This window comes from Lissotriton vulgaris, chromosome 1_2, assembly GCF_964263255.1.
Source record: "Lissotriton vulgaris chromosome 1_2, aLisVul1.2, whole genome shotgun sequence".
Taxonomy (NCBI): Eukaryota; Metazoa; Chordata; class Amphibia; order Caudata; family Salamandridae; genus Lissotriton; species Lissotriton vulgaris.
Window position 1 is genome coordinate 194806782 of NC_141686.1, and position 23074 is coordinate 194829855.

At 47.0% G+C, this 23074-nt stretch overlaps 1 protein-coding gene across 1 annotated transcript in view; it reads right to left on the minus strand.

The window, feature by feature from the left end:
• PNLDC1 (PARN like ribonuclease domain containing exonuclease 1) overlaps positions 1–23074 on the minus strand; it is a 338277-nt gene that overhangs the window by 124943 nt on the left and 190260 nt on the right. Inside the window, exon 13 of the mRNA XM_086953672.1 lies at positions 6430–6494. Within this exon, the coding sequence (XP_086809798.1) occupies positions 6430–6494 (65 nt within the window). The remainder of the gene's footprint in view (positions 1–6429; positions 6495–23074) is intronic.

The window sequence follows — 23074 nt, forward strand, 5'->3', positions numbered from 1 at the left end:
TGCCTGTTTTACCAACTAGAAGCCTCTGTTGGTAATGTATTGTACTCTCTAAAAAATGATGTGAGAAAAAAGTGCTTAAAAAAAGGGTGAAGTTAAATTAAAAAACATTTGTACAAGGATCACTGTTAATAGGCTGGGAATAAACTTTCTTTTGTCCTTTATTTAAAAACCATTTGTTAAAGAAAGTTTTCTAATTCTTATTTATTCCTGCCTTTTCCAATGCGTGAGGTTTGGTGTTTATGTTGACTCAGTTTCTCAGGTATTAGATTTTTTCCCTCCGTTCTCTGATTGATATTTTCAGTTTAGGGAATATGTTTTTTGATCCCCACATTTTAACTCAATACTTCTGTAGATCTAGAGACAGGTATACAGGTCTTCGGTGGCGTTCAGACCATGTGGATGTTTTGAATCTAGATCCAAGATATATTTGGTCTCTAGTCTTCGTAATTTCTCATCCCTGTCTCCTCCTCTCTTACTTGGGGGTATAGTATCGAGTAAAAAATACTTTTTAATTTTTCATCTCCTTGATGTTTTTCATTAAAATGTCGAGCAACTGGGTACGTAGGATCTTTGTTCTTTATAGCCCGAATATGTTGTAATATTCTTTTATGCCCCTGCAGCTTTGTGCTTCTGTACCGACCAGATTTTCGGACCAGATGGAATCAGCCCCTAGGAGCCTCTCTAACCCAGCCGGAACGTAACCACCTCCCTCCTTAGAACGTATTTACAATGGGTATAGATATATGTATGTACATCTCGTACCTAAGGATGGGGAAAATAGCAATAAACATGCATTGGTTTTCTACAATATCCTATTCACACCTACTAGTCTCGCGGCCACTTCGGCCCAGACTGGTCTACCCTGGGGCAGGTCTGATTATATACCCTTACGCACTGATCTCCCTCAGTGCTCACTCGACACGCAATCCGGCGCGCCTACACACATGGGCCTGCAGTCCCAGTGCTCTCATTTATACCCGGTCCGCAATCCGGCAGACCTACACACCCCTCTATCTTAGGTGCTCTCACTTACACACGGCCCGCAATCCGGCAGACCTCCACACCGTATCCTTCCGGTGTTTTTATGGATGGTGAAGAGGTCTGCAAATTTGATGAGGTCTTTGGGAGGCCCTTGAAATTAAGATAATGCAAATGTTGTATAATCTGATGGTAAGATCAGCACGCAGGGTTGCAGATGGAGTGATTGAGAGTTTTTTTCAGTGAGGGATGTTCTTGGCTTCATGTTCTTTTAGGAGGCTCGAGAAGGCATTGCGCCAGAGGGATGTTTTCCTGGTATAGAAGATGAGGTCGTTGATGACGGTGCGCTGGTTAACGCAGAGACGATGGTCAGATATCAGGGTCTCGGGATGACTTTTCAGGATGGAGTGTTTAAGGGATTTGGATGCGGATTTGGAGAGATTAGGAGGATAGATAACGGTGTAGTAATTATCCCCCGTGGAGGTTAGGCAGGGCTCTGCCATGCTGGGGAGAGTAATGGGATTGCCCCCCCACCGTTCGGTTTGCGTCGTGAAATATATACGCAGGTCTGCCCTACTATCAAGGTTTGCTTATGGAAAGTGCAGCCGAGCCCAGATGGCCCATCTGAATGAGCAGCTAAAAGCAAGTGCAAGGGCTGTTAGACATATGCCCAGGCCCGGTTGGGGGTTTACCAGGTCACATTCAGTAGAGTATGTTGAGAGGGCAGTAGGTAGGCTCGACACCGGCATCCAACGCCAGTCCCACACAGCACCACAGGCAGGCGGGAGGCAGGCTCAAGCTGGCATCAAATATCGGGCACACATTTTTTTAAATGCTCAAAGCTCGGCATGTAGGCAGGCGGAGGACGGTCTCAACAGGTATCAGAGGCAGGCTGAAACACCGGCACCAGACTCTGCATCACATGCGGGCGGAGGGCGGGCTCCGCATCGGTATCCACTCTGGATGAGGACGTCACGGCGAGCGCGGACAGCTCCTCACCAGGGCACCAGTGAAGTTTTGTTGGACGGTCCCTCTGGTAGCAATTGAGGGTCCGCTTCACAGTAGGGCACAGTTGTGACTCCGCGAGTGGCAGCCAAGATGGTCGGCGACGGAGGGAAAGCGTCAACCCTCTCCCAGAGATCATCGAAATAGGTAAGCCCAATATCTGGAAACTCAAAACTTGTTGCTCCGGGATCGCAGCTTGTAGTGTTTCTGTAGAGTGCTGCAGCGCGAGGTGGATGGCAGGGTTATCAGGGATAGATACCCGGGAGCTCTGAAGAAGAGCTCCTACCTGGCGGCCATCTTGGCATTGGTCCGGTTGGCATTTAGCCGGAAGGAAGAATATGAGGTGGATGTCGTCAGCATAGGATATGATGTTGACTCTATGGGCGCAGATGATGCAGGCGAGTGGGATCATATAAGAGTTGAAAACAATGGCGCTAACTGAGGATATCTGTGGAAGTATGCAGGGGCAGGAGGGCTTCAAGGGTCCGTGGGGGCGGGGATTTGAGGTTTTTGTAGAAGCTGGTGATCTTGTTGCTGATGAATAGGGACAGCTTGGTTCGGAGGTCCTTAGAGAGGGTACACTGGTGGAGCTTGCTGCCGGAGAGGTGAAGTCTTTCAGCATAGAAAAACCTCATTGTCACTGTTGGTGCTGCTTTCGAAGCAGGTGGTGAGCACAGAGCATTTGGTGGCTCTGACTTGAGGTCAGTAGTGTCTGAGGGCAGATTTGTAGGTACTCTTGTAGGTGTCAAAGATGTGTCTTGATTTAGAGTATAAATACGGGAGCATGTGCCCCATACTTTGTTGAACAGCACAGTCTTTACAGAAGAGGGAGGATCGTCAAGATTTCTTACTGCTGGAAACAGGACTGGGGAACAAGGTCTGTCAGTTACCCTGCCAACTAAGGGGACATCACCCAGGAAGTCAAAACTACCTGCTCTGAGCTTGGTGTACCAGACTTCTGTCAGACTGCTATGACCGGCCAAAATCAGATAGCTCCGTGAGAGAGTGCCTGGAGGGAGTGAAGCCCAGATGAGATCCTATCCAGTATACCCCAGTGACCTAAGTGTGAGAAACCCAGTCCAATCGGGGCTGTTGTAGGAATGAGGGTTGTCTGCCCGATCCTGCAGAATGTAAGGACATTGACCTGATGTGTGAGAACTGTAGTCAGTAACCCAGTGTACCTGGAGGGGGCCACTGTGAAGTGCAGCCCGTCGACCATGGGAGTGCTGTGGTCAGTGACCCCTGTGTGCATGTAGGTGGGCACCACAGAGACTGGGCCATAGCGCTGATTCATTGTGCCAAGGGAGCTGTAGAGAACAATTAGCGCAGGGGCGGCTCTAGGCTCATGGCGGCCATGGGCAGGGAGCGTAGGTCGGGGGCCCCGGAAGAGCTCAGAGGCCAGTGAAGAGGGGGCGGTCAGGGTGTTTGGAAGTGGAACAGAGCCGGAGGCTGCCAAATCTCTGCCTGGGGCGGCCACGCAAATATGTATCCATCCTCAGAGGATTATTATATTAAGGATATATATATTGGCGTGGTGGCCCCTGGGGTTTGGTGGCCCTGTGCAGGTGCACAGCTTGCACATGCCTAAGGCCGCCCCTGATTAGCGATTGCTACTGGAGCTGTGAGAGGACATACATCCTTCGGTGGAGGGGAAGGGTCCTTTAGGAGAGTGGTGACTATTGACTGTAGGAGTGGGAGAAGTCCCTGTATAAATATGAAGATTTGTGTCAACACAGTCTTTGAACTCAGAGGATTTTTCTTGGACAGATTTTTTAACTTTATGACTACTCTTCTTTCACCCTGAAAGTCGGAAAAATCTGCCCTGTGACTCACTATGTGAGAGGAATTTTTTTTTCCAGAATTAATTTTTTTCCCGACAAAAAGAAGTTTAGGATATAGATGAGGTTAAAACATGTGTTTGGGCCGTTTATGCAGTTTGAGGAAAGTGTGGCGATTCAGGTGTTTAAGTTGGATGATTGACAAGAGATAGAAATATAAACAAGTATCCCTTTAATTGCATGCCTACATCGTGGTTTGCTCTTGACTCGATGTGAAAGTTTTTTTTTGTTTTTTTAAAAGTGAGTCACTTTAGGAGTTACGTTAATGAGGGACAAGAATATTGCATCAGAGTGTGTGCTTAGGAAACCACGCATGAGCCGTAGCGGAATTGACATTCGGGGCTCAGACTTACGGGGGCGTGACCTCCGGGCTCTGGATAAACCAACGCTTGTGTCCAGCTTGGGATTATCGGGACTGAGCGAGTACACACGCAGCTGGTGCGCTAAGAGGGAAGGAGTGAACCCTTAGAGGTGTTTTGAGAAGGGAGATGGGGAGGTTGAGACACTGGTCACCTCCGGTGAGACACGGGGTACCTTCTTTGTTTTGTATTTACCGGAGTTCAAAATAGGGCGTTTGAAGACTGCCGGCTCAGCGTGGCAGATGCGTGCATTCATTAAGACGTAACATGGGTAGGTAATGGATTGCCTTATTTAAAGAATAATTGTAGTAAAACTGATTTAGTAATCAGTTATCCCAACAAATGTGCTGTTGGCATACGAGGGCATTAGAGTTAGAGGGGAAATTACCTTGAGCAGGGCAAGAACTTCAATGTATGGCCTGTCCTGATTTTAGGTGAGACTGACGTTGGCAATTACAATTGGGACCGCAAACTTTTGGCGCGGAGTCCCTGGCGGTGGTGTGCAGGTAAAAGGACTACAGCAGCCATGCGGTAATTCTATATTACACATTTTCATATACATTTGGAGTGAGCGCTATCTTAGAGATGTTTATATTTACACTTGGCACGTTGTATATTATAATTTGTTTTTTGTCATTTTACCACAGGTTAGAGTGACCAATAAGCGAAGGGGTGAATGGTCCCATGTTAGCCCTGATGAAGTTGCCGGAATGACAGTAGGCAACGAAACATGTTGGCCTGTATTTGTGTGAATGGCCATATAGATGCAGTTTTTATCTGAGGACGCCTACTGCATTGAATAAAGTTTCCTGCGCAAGTAAGCAGTACTTTTTTTAAATTGAGGATTGCATCTCCTCACTTTATTTTTTTTTTGGGACATAGGGGCACTCAGTCTTGAACTGATAGTGCCGTCTTTTCACTGACTTTGTTCTCCTTGATTTCTCACCTTGGAGGAATCCTTTCACCTTCACTCTTTCACCTTTTCTTTTGAGTGGAAAGTTATCGATGATGACAAGTGTGGGCATACTGGTAAATCTATGCCAACAGCCCACTTGGTGTTACTAACGTGAGGTGCATTCCCACTCTCTTACACATTTTTCGCACACGGTCTTTTTTACTGTGGTACATGACTATGTGTAGTGAAAACTGTGAACAGTGGGACATACAGGCAAGTAACTATTGTACTGTCCTGTCAGGGTAGCGTTTTGAAGAATATGTACCCCTGGTACTTTGAACTATAATATACTGTTCCTAGTATGTCAGGTCTTGTTGACATATATAGAGGACATACGATACCAATGCGGGCCATCCTGGACTGAGGAGCCCTGATGCAATGTTGAGGCAAGACCATGGCCCGGCAGAGAGGGGAGAATGGAGCTCGCTAAGGGGCACCCCGGACCTCCCTGGTACGCTGGCCGCCTCCATCTCAGGTATGAATGTTCTGAGGCCTTGTGTCCCGCTGAAGAATTACCCTGTCAGTGTCTGCCTTGAGGTCTTACAGTGCCGGTGACACTCTATTGAGTAGCTAGCTGTGCGCTCTGTAAGTACCAATTTACAATTACAATTGCACTAATTTAGCGCAGAGGCGTTGGTGAACTCTTAAGGCAAAGCAGACTTTGGGATTGTTGGTGATAGCATGGGTCATATCTGGAAGTCACCTCCATTATTCGAATAGAGAATAACGGCCTCTATTAGAAAAGAAAGAGCACTTGGGTATTATGCCCCAGAATGCATTGGCACACCGACCTTAAGAGTGTTGTATTGATTATTTAGTGCGTCATGCAAGTTTTATGAATTTATAATAATGATTACATAGTAATAAAACCTAGCATTTAGCTGGACAATCATTTTATTGTTGCTACTGTGCGGTGTTGAGTTATGAGTCCGTGTAGGACTATCACCTGCCTTTGGCGGCGCTACCACAGACAGCAAAGTGCTTGACGGGATTGAAATGGCCCAGTTACTCAGGACCTGTCTAAGCCCGGGACATCAGAAGTTAAAGGCATCACCCCTTCCCTAACCCTCCACCCCCTCATTGGGCTCGGAACCTCCTGCTTGCCATGTGGTCCTCTGAAAGGTGTTCCGACACTTAACTATAACAGCTCAAGCTCATAATGCAATTTGCACAGCCAAAAAAACAGAGGCGACTCCACCATCTCTCCTCTTCTCTAGTTTGACTTGACTGGAAAATCTATACATGTCAGTGGGCCTGCCCGCTATTAGTGTTCCAGACCAATCTGAGTACATACCATACTTTCTGCAGTCTGGAGCATGCTCAATGAGAGGGCTGGATGGCTGGGCAGGGTTCTTGTTACTGGGAAGAAAGGAGAAATCATTCAGTAATCAAACCTGTCCAGATACTCAACGATCACAACCAGAAGATGGACAAAACCTTGCCTAAGCAGCATGAAGCACATAGCCAGTAGGATTACAAATTGGAAAAGACAACATTTAGCATCCCCATTTATTTGGCATTTTTTATTCAGGCAACTCACTAAAAGCTTGGTCAGGGCTCTGAGTTTTTTCAAGAATGTAAAACACATAAGTATCATGTGGTTGGTAATTACAATTACGTATGATTTCTAGAGCTTCCACAAGGGAGGAGAAAACACCTAGATGAAGTACGGATGACGTGGAGGTTGAAGAAAAGTGGCCAACCAACCTACATTTAGCAGGTTTGTCCTGTTAATTGCATCCGTCCTACTTTTCGCTCAAAGGCACTGCAGGACTGTTATGCATTTTAGTTCCCTGGCACTTTTAATCATGGGATGAAAAAAACTGGAGGGTATCTTAAAGGGGTGTGGCCTATGTAATTAGGGTGTAGCTTAAAACACATAGCCTGTCCTTGGAGTATGCTCTTGGTGTTTATTTCTTTCATTAAGCCTGTTTCAAAGAGCTGGCATACAGTGGCATCAGTGTACAGAGGAAAAATGAGAGTATGATTTGCCAAGAACCAAATAGTTTCTTGAAGTAATAGCCCTTTGACTGTAACGCACTGCTACTTTCTGTAACTACTATACATTTATTACCATATTGCATTTTTCTGAATACAACATGAGACTGATCACTTCTCTCCTTCCCCAGGTAACATTTGATCCACTTCTTAACCACACATTTACTAGCAGCTGTTTCACTGATTCGAAATACTTCCAGTTGAACCAAAAAGGAAGCGGAGAGTTAAGTTAAGAAAATGATTGTCCAAGAGGAAACTATTTGGACATAATCCATCCATATCACGGGTGACTGTAGATACGCGTGCTGTGCATAGACTGTTAAGCAGTTCAATCCATGCAGTGGCTAGTCACTGGGTGCTGCAGATGTTTGGAATACATTTCTTAGTACAGCTTGTCCTACATGTGCCTGCTGGCGTACAAGGCCATCACACAGTAGTGTTTGGTAAATGTATGTGGAGTTGCCAAATTAGCAACTTTACAAATGTCTACTTTAAGAATGTTCCCGAAGAAAGCCATTGATGCCATTCTTCATAGTAGAATGTGCCCGTGGGGAAATGGTGCGGCTCTCTTGTTTCGGCACAGCAAGCTTGAATGCATCAGACTACCCACCTACAAATACCTGCTTTGAGTATAGCATAAGCCTACCTTCGAGAAAGCTATGAATAGTTGTGTTTTCCTAAATGATTCTATTCTGTCAATATGACTTAGTATAAGCAGTTTCAACATTTAAGGTGTGTAGTGCCCTTTGAGCTAATGATTCTGCATTGGTAAAGAAAACTGGCAACTCAATAGTTTGATTGAGATGGAAAGAAGAGAACTTTTGGTGAATTATCTAATCAACCAGATGGAGATGGTTTAGAATAAGGACTAAGCCTTATTTACCATCTTGATTGTCCCTCCTCAGTTTCTCCCTCTCTCATAAAGCTACATTTGCAACCATCATTATTATCTATTTGCTACTGCTTATTCTGTAAACCCAACAATTATTTCAGTCTCTATTGCTGCTGCTCTCTATATTCCTATATTCCAGAGATCTGACATTTGCTGTTCTCTTTCCCAGATTTTGCTACTGGAATCTGGAACAATCTTCCCATCTCCTTGTAACCTTAGAAGAGTTCAGCACATTTCAGGAAACAAATGAAGGCTCTGTTTGTTTCACTGGGAGGCATCCTTTGTCATGCCCGATTTACCTGGAAACCTTTTGAGTAACAGAGTTCTGTACGAAGCTTGAAATAAATCACACAATCAAATGACAGACTAAAACCGTAAACACCTTTGAGAGCTGAGGCATGCGTTTTGGTTCTTGAACATTGCTCGGTGAATTCACTCAAGTGCTGGTGACATACAATTTATCAATTTTTGCTACATCCTTGGATAGATAGAAGCCATTTGTCCTGCTGAATGATCATGACCTGTGCTCTACAGTGTGCTTTATTTTATGAGAAGCACTGTGTGTATTAAAGCACAAGTTACTTACCTTCGGTAACGATAGATCTGCAAGAGACATTAGTTAGTGATAGATTCCTTACCTTAGAATTACCCCGGGTCTTCGGATTGGATCCGGAAAGTTTTTGCCAGCAGTACCCTTGCGCGTCGGATGGTGGTGTCGTGCGGCTTTACGTCAGTCGTAGACGTTGTGATCGCCGGGAGGACGTCACGGCAGCTACTTAGACGCCGCCCTCGTGAGCAGACGTCAGTTCTGTAGTACACGACTATCCGCGCCAGGAACGCAAAGCGATGCAAGATACTGACCACTGGTGCATTGAAACTAGGGCCCTGAAAGGGATGACCTTAACCCTAGAAATAAGTTTGCAGAATGGGGAGGATGGGTGGGACAGTAAGGAATCTATTACTAACTAATGACTCTTACAGATATATCGTTACCGAAGGAAAGTAACTTGTGCATCTGAAAGAGACAAGTTAGCGATTGATTCCTTACCTTAGAATAGATACCCTAGCAATATCAACCCCGGTGGTGGGTCTGCAAACCAAGATCACACCGAAAGTCACATAGAACAGAACTACCAAAGAAGGCCTCTCTTCAGACTTGGCTGTTAAGGCAATAATGCTTAGTAAAAGTGTGCAGCGAGGCTCACATATCTGCCTGACCGATGTTTTGCAGAGGGACACCACGTCCCAATGCAGTTGTAGCTGCTGTTGGCCTGGTAGAATGGACGTGCAGCCCCACCAGAGGCTCCTTTTTAGCCAGAGAATAACAGGCTTTTATACTCAAGACGACCCAGTGGGAGATAGTTCTCTTGTGTACAGCCCGGCCTTTCTTGATCGCCTACGTAGCCAATAAAGAGCTGGTCATCCACCAGGAACTGTTGTATGCGATTCGGGTAAAATGAAAGCGCACATTTTGGGTCCAGACAGTGGAGCCTCTCTTTCTCTCTGGAAGGGTGCAGAAAGAAAGTGGGGAAGGTGACAGTTTGCCCGATATGGAAGGCAGTAACAACCTTTGGCAAAAGGGAAGGACGAGTGTGGAGCACAACTTAGTCCGGATGAACGGACAGAAAAGGATGTTTACAGGAAAGAGCCTGGAGCTCACTCAGGCCCCTAGCGGAGGTGATGGCAACCAGGAAAGCAATCTTCAAAGTTAATAAGTGAAGAGGACAGTTGAGAAGCAGCCAAAAGGGGGGAGCGCACATCCAATAGGTAAGCACCAGATTCAAGTCCCACTGCGGCATCACAAAAGGAACAGGAGGGAAAAGGTGAGTAATGCCTTTGAGAAATCTACTGACAGGGGACTTAAAAAGAGAGGGCTGATCAGGGAGCCTGAGAAAGGCCGAAATTGTAGAAAGGTAGCCCTTAATAGTGCCCAGAGCAGAGCCGTGCCGGGCCAAAGAAAGAAGGAACAAAAGGACTTCTGAAAGAGGGGCAGAAAGGGGATCTACAGCTTTTGCTGAGCACCATGCCACAAATGTGTTCCACCTGCAGGTGTATACCGATTTAGTGGAGGGACGCCTGGCTGCCAGAATGATATCACAGACTTCAGGAGGCAAGTCAAATGGAATCAACTGTCACAGCTCAATCTCCATGCAAGGAGGTGGAGGCTGGAAAGGTTTGAGCGGAGGACCCTGCAATGCTGCTGCAACTGAAAATTCTCCAGAAGAGGCAGTCGGATCGGGGGATCCACGCTCATACTGAGTAGCTCAGGATTCCAAACTTTTCGAGCCCAGGCCGGGCCACAAGAATGACTACGGCCCGGTCGCGCCTGATCTTCAGCACCCTGGATAGAAGTGGTATAGGCGGAAAGGCGTACAATAGACCGCAACTCTACTCGTGACGAAAAACGTCGCTGAGCGAGTGCTACCTTGGAAATTCCAATGCACAGAACTGCTGCCATTGTGCGCTCTTTTCGGCGGTGAATGGATCTAACCAAGGCTCTCCCCACTGTTGAAAGAGACCTTGCGCCACCTCAGAGTGAGGAGGCCATTCATGATCATGCACCTGAATAAGTCCGCCCTGGCATTCAAATAACCTACCAAGTGTTGAATCACCAAGGAAATGCCTTGATGTTCCAGGCATGTCCAGAGACGCAGCACCTCCTGACATCAGGTCCACAACCCCATCCTGCCTTGCTTGTTGCAGTACCACATGGCGGTGGTGTTGTCTGTAAACACCTGCACTACTCTCCCCTTAACAGACGGAAGAAATGCCTTCAGTGCAAGTAGGATCGCCCGAAACGCCAGAAGGTTGATATGGAGTTGACTCCGCCGGAGACCAGAGGCCTCTGATCTTCGCCTCTCCCATGTGGCAACCCCATCCCAGGAGAGACGCTGACCCGATGCTGGTTTGTGAGCCACCTCTGCAATTGTCATGCAGTGCCCTCCGAGATCTGGGCATACTTGGGCTGCGAGAGGGTCTTCAAACCCCTCCCAGTCCTCCCATCCTCAGTAACCAGCTGGGCAGGCGGGAAAGAAGGAGAAGGATGGAAAATGGGATATAAATTCCCCATTGGTGTCGGAATCGGCATTGATCAACACTGGTCCGGCACAGTCTTCATGTCGGTGTGGAAGCCGGGGTGACGCCAGCGGGGTTGCCGTATACGTCGACGTATGTGGAGGTCGTACTAGCTCAACCGACATCAGCTGGGATCCATGCATGGATCCTTGGGGTCTCACTGCACTGGGACAGGAGATGATGATGCCAGGGCCATCAACAAAGAGAGGCGAAGAACCCCAGTCGAACCCGCGGGGCCCGAAGGCACGCCGGCAGGGCTCGACGGGCCAAATAGCTGAGCCATGGCTGACAGAAAGTCCTGCAGCTGCGCCAGAGTCGCAGACGGACCCGGGAAAGGCGAGTAGACCGTCAGCAACTGCGTAGGCTCCTCCGGAGCTGCGGGGGCAGCACCACCCGCACCCTCAGGCATGTCGCGCGCAGGCTAGAGGAAGGCGAAGATAGACGGTGCTTTGTCTTACCTGACCCCGAGTGCGAAGACTTCCTCAAATGATGGTGACGGCTCTGCGACCGGTCCCTCGACCTTCCACGGGACCGGGACCTTGAATGGCGCGTAGTCGACTCCCGGGCCTCAAGCAACTTTCGGGACAGCTCCCACAAAGTTTTCGGAGCCATGGTCCGGCAGTCGGGGCACGATGTGGGGTCGTGGTCATGCCCCAGGCAGTAAAGTCACTTGCAGTGCGGATCCGTCACCGACATCATGCAGGGACAAACTTCGCAAGATTTGAAACCGGGCATCCCTACAGCACCAGGAGTCGCTAGACTAAAAAAAGACAGACAAAAGTCCCCAAAAACTCAGTCAAAAATTGACTAGGGGTGTCGCTCTCTCCGGATCTGTGCTTGCTGGTGCGGAAAAAGAAAGAATGGAAGCGAGGACTGCGTCCAAGTAGCTGCGGCAACGTCATCCCAGCGATCACGATGCCTACGATGGACACGGAGCCGCACAACGCCACCTTCCGACGCCCAGGGGTATTGCTGACGAAAACTTAACGGATCCAGTCTGACGCCTGGGGGTAATTCAAAGGTAAGGAATCTATCACTAAAGTGTCTCTTTCAGATGTGGCCCATAGGCAGAATTCCCCAAGGTTTAGCAGTCTGGCTAGATACAGGTGTTGTCTTCCAGGGCTCACAAACAACAAGTGAGCAAAGTGTTTGGTGAATACATAGTCTTCCCTCATATTAATCACCTTATGAATACTCCTCCCACACTTCAGACTGATCTGCATCACTCTTTCCAAGCAGTAATTCTCCAGCACCACCAGGAGGTGCCAAGTGGCTGCAACCACAACTCTCTTCTAGATAATATTCCTGGAGTAGATCAGGTGCCAACCCGTCCGAAGTGTCAATTCCTGGTGCTTTTTCAGTGCCCCATCAAGGCAGACAGAGGAACTAAGACAGCCATGACAGAGAAATAATTAACAAAAAACATATGTGCATACCTTGGAATCTCATGAATCACAGCACTATGTCTTTGGGAAGAGGGAGGACATTAAGCAATCGGCAAGAAAATTATTTATCCACCAGAAACATTATTAGCAAAGGTAATTAACAACTTCCTCCTATGGGTACACCTGCCTGCCGACTCCTCACCTCATGAAAAAGTTCTAAAGCACTAGCCCTCAGGGAGGTGGGACTGGGTAATAGAGCCTCACCTATTAAACCATACAATATAACTTGACTAAGTATTCAAAACTGCAGATCTAAGATCTGAGGTGGTAGCACTTTACAAATGTATTAAAGGATGACCACACAGCTGCCGGGCAGATGTCGGCAACTAGGACACCTCTGGAAAGAGCAGTAGAAGCTGCCAGTTCCTAGTGGAATAAGCATGAATGTCATCCAGAGAATCTTTCCCGGATTAGTATATCTTGCTGCAAAGGATGACCCAATACAAACTAATGGGTTTGGTCACTGCTTCACCCTTTTTTAGCTCCAGAAATGACAGAAAAACATTAATTCCTACTGTGAAGGGTAAAATGCAAAACTCAGGACATGAGACAAGAAAGTTGTACAATTATTCATACCTTGTGAATTACACTGTACAGGGCCTGTGGCTTGGTAACAGATTTTCTGACAGGCGTGACAAAAAAACTTGAAGATGCACTAGCACGGTCTTCCCTTCATGTGTGCAGCTAGGGTTCAGGGAATCGGGGAAGAGGACCTGATCATCCTTCTGCAAGAGTAGGTCCGATCTTTGGGGGAAGGAAAGACGCTGCAAATAGTGACAGCCACCAGATGGCCAGATCCTCCTTGCCCAGTCTGGAGCGATCAGAAGTCACTGTGCACAATCCTTCTGCAGGTCCCACAGAACTTTGGACAGACGCGGGTTCAGTGGAAATGTGTAAAGCAGACCAAAGGAAAAAACGAACTCGAAGGCACTCAACTGACCACCATTCAGAGGGAAGTGTATGCCAAATAACAGACAATTTCCTAAAAGGAGAGCTCAAACTAGAGGAAACTGCTTCCATCACTTATGGGAGTAGCTTCCACTTATTTACCTCCAGTGACATGACTGAGGGCACCCCTCTCTCACACCGAACAAGTCAGAGAGATGGACCGTTACTGGCAAGACCCTCCTCGCCCAAAATAGCAGCTTTCACATTCACAGGAGAATAACTCTCCAAAGATAGGGCTCATTACACCACACCAAATTTCTAGTAGAAATAATAGTGTTGCCCCCTAATAAAATCTGGATGTTGGCCCTTGAGAAGTAAGTAGTAAGGCCTTTACGGCAAGACAGACTAACGATTTCAGTAAAGAGTTTAGGGGGTACAGGCTGTGTTCTGAGTGGTATGTACACAGTGTGTAGTTGGCCATAGAGCACTTGCACGCGCTGCCTGTGTGTGAGAGCAGACCTTGTACCGGAAGGCAGAGGCAGTCAGGGAATTTGAAAACATGCAGGTTTGCTCTCTCTTGTGCTGTGGCCCTCAAACCTAAAATGCTGAAATTGAACGATGGAGTTGTATAAACATATGTGTGCATGCCTCTTAATGTGGGTCAAACTGATGTCCCAGTTGCTTCACATGAGACACGACTAACACCCCTGGGGAGTGGTGGGCCTCTAGTGCGAACTCCTCTGACCTCTCCACAGAACACAGTAACATTTGTTCTGTCTCAGTCCATGTAGGTTCATTCATCAAGTTATGTTTAATTCCTAAACTGTTGCAGAGCATATTCACGTGAGCATGGTTGCATATGCACCCTAAAACATTGCTGCCAGGTGACCCACAAGTAAGTTACAAGTGACCGCTTTAGCCAGCCCTAGCTTTCAGAAGACATCACATAGCTTCCTGGCACATCATGGAAACTATGTGCCGATAGGATACAGAATGCCCCATGCCAATTGTTGAAAGGCGGGACTCCCTGGCAAAGCAGTTGATGCACTTGACATCGGAGCACTTACTGGACAGATGTGCAAAAGCGAGCACAGCATGCTTCTTGCGTATGAGTAATACCAGGCGGAAATGGAGCTGTCAGGTGTATGGAACGGCGAATACATTTGCATATTCTCAGTATTTTTAGCCTGTAGAGCTTCCAACTCCCCATCCACCTCCTGGTTTCTTTCCAAAAGATTGAGGGAAATCAGGTGTAGGTGAAGGTGCTATATTTCTGACATAACCTTTTGTGAGAAAGTGCCATCTTTTTTGCATTGGTATGCCCTAAGTTTTTCTGAACTGCTGATGTGCTTGGACTGAGTTTGCCTTGGGTTCCTGCCAACCAGGTACCCAGGGCCTGTGTTCCTTCCCTAAAACTATGCTGAAACAAAAGACCCAATTGGCATCTCTAGCCCCCTGTCAGCCCCTAGTAAATTGTACCTTGGGTACCTTAGGTACCCAGGGCATGGTGACCATAGAAAACCCCTGAGGGCTGCAGCACTTATTGTGCCACCCTCAAGGGCCTTGTACCCTGGCACCTACACACTGCCTTTGCAGGCTGAGCACCTAAGTTCAGAACTAAAACAAGAGTCGACATGGCACACATCCCTGTGTGCCATGCCCACAGACCCCACTGCAGTGGCATAGTTCAGTCACCCCTCTAAAGGTGAGGACACAGGTGCACGACACAGGTGCACGAGCCCTGTGCCCCTACAGTATCCAGGGCCATTCCTGGGCACTGTAAGTTCAGTGATGCCATTTAAGAGTATATGGTGCTGGGAGTTTGTCATTACGAACTCCACTGCACCATAATCGCTACACTCAAGACTGACAAGTTTGGTACCAAACTTCTCAGCACATTAAACCTGCACTGATACCAGTGTGGGAAAAATGTACGAGAGGGCATTTTAGAGATTCCCTCCAAAACCCGAACCTACAATCCATGTCTGGGCTGAGTGGCTGCAGAGGCGCCACCCAGCAGACATGTTACTGGACTCCTGGGTGGAGAGTCCCCCGTTCTCCTGGGCCGGCAACAATGCACATCCTGGGCGAGGTGCTATGTCTCCTCCCCCAGAATGGACAGGGGGAAGCTTCAAAGGCATGCCGCCTCCGAGAGCTTCTCCAGACCGTTTGCTGTAACCAGCAACTGACCCCCACTGGTTCTACCCCCATTCTGGCGGGAAGACTGGTGGGAAAAACTACGTCAGGAGGGGGGGGGGTGTGCCAATCTTTGCCAACTCCACCCCTCAGATGGAGGAGGCGAGGTGAAGCACGACCCAGCGCTCCGGCCATCTTGCAGATGGAGAGCCCTGCCCAATCCCAGCTAGGCTCCTGCCCCCCTCCCACAAGAAAGGAGCAGGTTAGGGGGTGTACTCACCCCAGGACAGGGACCCATTGGCCTCTGCCCTTGCCCTACCTGTAACGCCCCTAAATTTAGTATATAGGGGCTCCCTGAACCTTCCTTCCTCAGATCTCGATACCAAAAAGAAGAAAGATCAAGAAGAAGACCCGCTGTGCAGCTGCTAACAACAGGACAACAACAAATGACTTGGCCCCAGCCCTACTGGCCTGTTGATCCTGGAACCTGCTCCTGCCTAAACCCGGCGACCCCCGCGGACAGCAACATTGGGACACCCAGAGGACCTGCCTGCCTTGACCCTCTTGAAGATTAGGACTCCCATCAGCAGAGGCTCTGCTGCAACAACCCACCTGGTGCCCACCAGGAAGCTCGGGACCAGCTCACTCTGCACCAGCCGAGCCCATGCCAACCCGAACAAAGACCACGAGGACGTCCCCCCGGAAAATGGGACCCGAAGTCCAGTGCCCAAAGACCCTCCTCGAGGAACCTGCTGACGCCTGCAGCCTCAGAACCAGGGGCCACCCCAACCGCGACCAGCCGAGGGTAAGCTTTTCCGACACCCAACGACACCCCTGCACCCGGCGCCCTACAGCCCCCTGTACCCTGTGGGGTACCTACCTGTGCTCCCAGATCCCAACTTATCTCCCGAAATGCTGGTCCCCCCTGGAGAGTCCATGTCCCCGAGCCTGCAGCTTTTGTTCTCTTTTCAAGATACTCATTGGATAACATTGAGCGCCCGACGGCTGAAAAGCACCGTGCACCCAGGCCCCCGAGTGCCGCTGGCTGTGACCTCTTTTTCCTATCCTACTTCCCCCCTTGCCCTGAGCAAGTGACCAGGAGCCCAGCTCCCAGAGCTGTGTGGTCTGCTAGCCAGCAGCCACCAACAGAAGGCCCCCTTTCCCTCATTGGATATACCTACCTCTACACCCGGCCGCCCCTCTGCAGCTGGGACTGAACTAACTGTACTGACTTGACCCTGGGGGAACCCTGAGTCTATGCCCAGAACCTTAACTTCATCAACCAAGTACTCACTGGATAACATTGACCCATTTTTACTCGAAAATTTTCTTTTTTAAGTGTGAAGTTTTGAAAAATGGAAATATTCCTATAAAATCAGCCATAGTCCGAATTCCGAAGTACTCACCTGGGATCAGGGGAGAAGCCAGCACTGTACCTTTCAGCCCATTACTGAACCGCAAAAGTAATCCCTAGCGGGTTTACTAGTAATCTGTATTTTCTCCATAGGAACCCATTGTCTGCTTTTCTATGAAATTTCTTTTAAGTGTCTACTTTTGAAAACTGCAAATATTCTTTAACCCCGTCGACGCTCATGACGAGCTCAGCTCGTCTTGAGTTACGCCTGTCGTACGCTCATGACGAGCTGAGCTCGTCATGTAACGCGGGTTTTTTAAAAACTCAGCGCACAGCGGGAAAACGGCCCGCGCGCATGAGGTTAAAAATCGTACGAAATACTGAAATGCAATTACCTACCTGTTTTGAGTTAAGCCCCCAGTGCTGGCCCTAGGAGACTAGTGCTGGGTTACAAACGTAACGCGATCGTACTTTATCTGCAACCTGAATTTTCTCCCATTGAATAACATTACCAGATTTCCATTGAAAAGTTTCTAAGAGTGAACATTTAAAACAGCTTTATATTCATGAAAATTCACTACAGTAACTAAACTGAAATGAAATTTTTTATTGTTTCAGTTAATTAAAACCACAACAATACATTTTAAAAGAATCGACTAGTGCGTTTAAAATTTCTTAATTTTTGGGTGCAATATCTGTTAATAGGTTCTAAAACATTCTCATTCTAAGATAGAGCTTGTTATTTAAAATAGAATACAGTTTAATTAGAATACAATCTGTCTAGCTTAGTTCCGGAGTTCTTGGTTTTTTTCTCTGTTAAGTTCCGGAGAGCCCTCTCCCCTAGCTACCACTGTCGTGTTATCCTTTTGTGGACATGGTGCTAAGGTTTGTTTTAGCGCTTGGGACTGGGCTGCAAGGAACTTTAATAGTAGGCAGTTCAATCGCGTGTCTGCTGGGTTCAAGGTTGCCATAATTGAAGATCTGCACGTTCTTATGCCCCGCTCGTTCATAGACTTTTTTTAAAAGAGAGATTCGAGCTTGAGCTAGATTCGGGCAGATACAGACAAGATGAATGAAGTCCTCAGTGCTCCTCCCGCATAGTCTGCAGATTTTGGGTCCGTCGTGCACCCAGCTTGGTTGGTCCATAATCGATGGAAATTTCCCCAAACAAAGTCGCATTAATTTCTGTTTTCTGTGAGCTGGGAATGTGATTGTTAAGTATGGGGCTGCTACAAGTGTTTTGTAATTTGATATGACCATCCATGCGTGTTTTCTGGTGCTAAACGTAGCTTTATCAAGTAAGAGAGAGTGGAATTTTGTCGACTGGTTTACAGCATGTTTGAACGCCGTGTAAGGCAGGTTGAGATCCCAAAGTTTCCTTGTTCCAGTCTCAGTTATGGCCTTTTCAAGATACTGATTGTATGGGGGCTTAACATCAGATCTTATTTCTTCCCATAGTGCTTGGTGCAATTCCGAGGCTGACGTATTCTGTTTCAGTGTATACCAGTACTTGATATTTGCATACTTTCTTCCCAGTATTTCATTTGTTATTCCAAATTCTAACCTCATCTGAGCTGGTGAGGCTCCCTGTTGTATTTGGAAGGTGGATTTAAAGATGGCTGTCTGCATTTAGTTAAGCAGATCCGCATCTTTCCCATGCAATCGTGCACTGCCATATGACAGGGTTGGAAGAACTTTTGCTTTTATTGTTGCCAGTAGAGGTTTATATGATGGCCCTGTGAGCTTTTTAGCCAGAGATCTGAAAGCAAATGAAAGTGAGCTTGATCTCGGAGTGATGTACGACATTTGCTGCTGGTGGCTTTGTCGATTATCAAAGTAGAAGCCCAAGTACTTAAAGTTGGGCACGGCCTCTAGCTTTGTTCCCTCCAGGTAGATGTGTGCACTGGCTGTACGCCGCCCTAACTAAACTGTTTTTGCTAATCTGGTTTCAGCTTAGACCCCAGGACTGAATCCAGGATTTAGTCCTGGACCTACCAAAGTAATCCCTATAGTAATCAACTGTACTTATCTGAGAAAAACCCATTGAGCTCAATGCTAGAGTGTGAATCAGAACTGTGTTGCTTACTATCTATACTGTAATTATTGTGTGCACAAACTTTATTGCTCCTTTGCAAAGTATTTTCCTGAGAGTACTCATAATTAGAAAAGTATATTTTTATAACTGTTGGCTCTAAAAATAAAACAACAATATCTGAGGATATAACAACAATTGGCCTGGAGTTCAGTCCTTGAGTGTGTGAAACCTTTTGCTGGCTGAGTGTGTACAACAAAGGCTTTACACTGTCCTCTGGAACTACCTTACTGCTCGACCAAGCTACCACTTTGGAGAGTAAGGTCAGTTCTGACTTTAACCTCTGTTATATCCCTGGGGTTGCTGGACTCTATACACACACTGTACTTTATTGTAGTCCAGTATATATAGAGCCACTTTCTTACACCTTTCACATCTGCGCACTCTCACGTCATAGCAACAGATACCGGACTCCGCCTCTAGTCTAGGATCCATATATTTCTAGCAAAACCAGTGTATCAACAGGCAGTTCAAACAGTGCCACGTTAAACAGTGAATGTGCAACAAAGACAGGAAAGATCTGCGAAGTGTGCAGAAACACAGGAGCATACGAGGTTTGTATTAGTTAGTGAATCATGAAATGTGAGGCTGCTGGGGTCATGCAAGAGTAGGTATCTTTTAAAGCATTCAATTTAAAGAACACAGCACATACATCATATCAAGTATGTATGCTTAGACTGTCTATCTAAGGGTTTTGTTTCTCTTTGCGGATAAAAGTCTAAAAGTTGCCCTTCCTTTTAGGTCGAGCCTATAGCGGCAGCGCGCATGCGCTGCTCCCTTTGCAAGAGTGCTTATGGAGTATGGAGTGGAAGCTCTGTGGATGCTCCACCCACTCTCTGCCAATCTTTTTCATTGGCTTAGTTCCTAAATGCTGCCTTCCAATTGGTTTTAGGCTTGTTAGGACCTCCTTATGACGGCCATGTCGTAATTTGTATCCTTCCATGGCTATTGGCCTCTTTACTTTGAGTGTTGCACAGTATGTTTTGTTTAGATTGTGAGCACTAGTTTCTTCCTGTGCACCCCCTGCCGCGCACTCTCGTTGTTCTTGACTTCTCGCCCACCCGCACTTCCGTTTGCAATGTAATTGGTATCGCATAAATCGCATAAATCCGAGTCCTACTGCATTGCAAATACTTGGTTTTTCTGTTACTACGCCGCAAAAGCCTTGAATCTCACCTTTATGTACCGTCTGCTTTAAAGTGTGTGGGCGGGGGTCGAAAAAGGACCGTTTCCGATTGGAGTGCGAAAAGTACAACTGTTCTGCAAGCCCCACCTGGCCAGGTACCGGTTAAGCGCCGGGCCGGCAGGGGGTGCAGTGCAACCTGACACGCTTCCTCGCCCAGGCAGCTGCAGGGTGAGAGCTCAGGTGTCGCCTAGCCTGCGGTGCTCAGGGTGGGGCGGCCTGCTTAGTGCTGTTGTCGGGGTCGCATCAGTTAGTGTCCCGGGACAGACTTGTGAAGGGCCCGTGCCTTCCCGCTCACGTTGCATCCCAGCCCGTCGCCTGCCTGCTGCCTGGTCTGACCATGTGCCGCTAGTACGCCTCCCTGTGGAGAATGGGCTTCACCAATATGAACGAGTGCAACTCCATTGTGGACTACGATAGGGGCTGGGGCCTGCCAGTAGGGGCACGGAGACCCCGTCTTAAGGATGAAGGAAAGTCTAAGACACAGCCCGCAAGCATTTATTCATCACAAGTTCATCCTGGACTGGTAGGGATTCGAACGCACGAGCCCTGCAGTTGTAATTCATCTGTTGTGCAGTGTAAAGGCATATTCCACATTATTTGAAAACACCGGTATTGTACAGAAATTACAATGAAAAAAGGTTTTGAAAAAAGTGCAAAAATTCTCTCAATAAGTATTTGCGGTCAAAGTCGTCACTAGCTCGGTAGAGTTTCTCAGAGTTCAGGGCGATTTCAACTTAATCGTTGAGAGTTCTGGGACTCCTTGTGAATGAGATGGATCTTAAGTGGGAAGCACCCTGTTGTAGTCTTGTGTCACAGGCAGGTCACTTCATAGCTACCAAGTGACATTCACGCCATCCGGTCCTATATTTTTAAACCATCATCACTTACCATTCTCAAATTTTTGAGTCTATCGTTACAATTTGTTTAGTTACTTATCTAAGAGTTTTATGGCGTGCTGCGTGTCTGCCATTTGATCTAGTGTTTAGATAGGTTGAAAGGTCGGAGTATGATCGTCGAAGCAGAACCTTTTCTAATATTCACTGATGACCCAGGTAAGAGCTGTCAGGTTTTCTATGTGTATGAGCAGCAAATCCATTTTTTTCTGTGCATTTTTGGCCATGTAGTGCTGATTTTATAATGGAATAAAGAAAAGTATGAGTTCAAGAATGCAAAGAAAAAAACCTGGAATTGCACTCCAAGCTACGCATGAACTAGAGAAACTTGAGCAATCCGTCCCTTGCAGCGTAGAAGTCTCAAGTGCTGGAAAGTTTGAAAAGTTATGCTTTCAAACGTGTTTTGTCTGCACCGCATGTTGATTGAGTCGACTCTCAAGTTGTGGTTCAGAACTTTCAATAGTCCAGTCTCTTGGACTTCCAGAGATCTGCCTCCATTCTGAGGCTAGTTGGATGGTCATTAGATGGCGATCTGTGTGTTACTGAAGGTTCCTGGTTGTGGAAGAGTGGGGGCTAGAGACTGACTACTCAGAGAAATTCCCACTGAAGCTTTTGTGGACAGAACCCAGGACCTAGAACTAGATCCTTGTGTCCACAGATGCTTTCAATGTTATGGTGATGATGTTGTTGCATTTGTTAGGGTTCTAGCACATTCTGGCATTCTGGTTTTGCAATCTTTAGAATGATTCTATCGATGGTTTGGAAGCTAATGAGAGTTCTGTGTAGGGTTTTGAGTATGCAGGAAGAATGGCACCCTACCTGGTAGCGGTGAGTTCAGGCAATATACAACAAAAGATAGTGCAGTTCTACAAGGTGAGAGGAAACCCCAATAACCCCTGATGAGTGGCAAGGGCCCACTCAGTAAATACAACAAAAGTCCTGTGCACACGTTGGTGTAAATATAAATGAATGTCTGTTTTCAAGAAACACATGTAAAAGCAAAGAATAAAACAAGGTAGACATAAGTGGACGGTTTCTTTTAGGGCGAAGTATATTTGAACCTTCTTCTTCAGAAGGATGTCATCAAAGAAAAAAACAACTTACACGTGTTTCGTCATGCGGGCAATTGACCCGTGACTGCTAACACATTAGATTTGCATATTCATAGCGTAGCAAGGATGCCAAGGGCCCTGGTGCAAGCAAGGAAAATTACCTCTTTAAGTTTTGTTGGGGTAGTAAAATACACCAGTTATCAGGGTTCAGTGGGTCTTTCAAGGCTCTGGGTCCCAGCGACATTACACCTGCTGCACTTGTTGTAGCAACGCCCTTGTGCATATTAACCCACCTAAAAGTTAAGGTAAAACTGAAACTACTAGCCCAAAAATCAATGTGCTGTTGGCTAAAACATTAGGGATGGCTGAAACAGGTTTTACAACATGACATGCGGTGGTGCCTTGGGCAGCATTCACAGCGGAAGGAGAGCGCTAGTTAACACTTCTAAGCCCTATTTAAAAAAAGAGCTTTGGACTATACCATTTCCAGCTGAAAGGCAATATTTCTCTCCATATGTTCCAATACCTAGAGTGTCACGCAGTTTGGTCCTTTCTTTCCCTCCATGTTAAAGAACAGTAGATGTTTCAGCACCCAGGCTAATGTGCTACATAGCTAAATACATATAAGGTCCCAAAGGCGTGACCAATTGCATTGCAAATGCTTGTTTCCCTTCGGCACCAGTCTGATCACTGCAGTACAGCCTTACTAGAAAGGTGCAGCCACAGCACTCTTATTGTTAGTGACTCTGTGACCCAGAGCTCACAGGCTTCAACTCTTGCAGCTTCGGATAGGAAGTAGTAACTCTCCTTGTACAACTACATGCAGCTAAGAAGTCTGTGATAGATAATTTGTTTACTTAGATCAAAGGTTTCTATTAACACACTACTAACAAAACACATGCATATAAAATAGAAATAACTGGCTCAC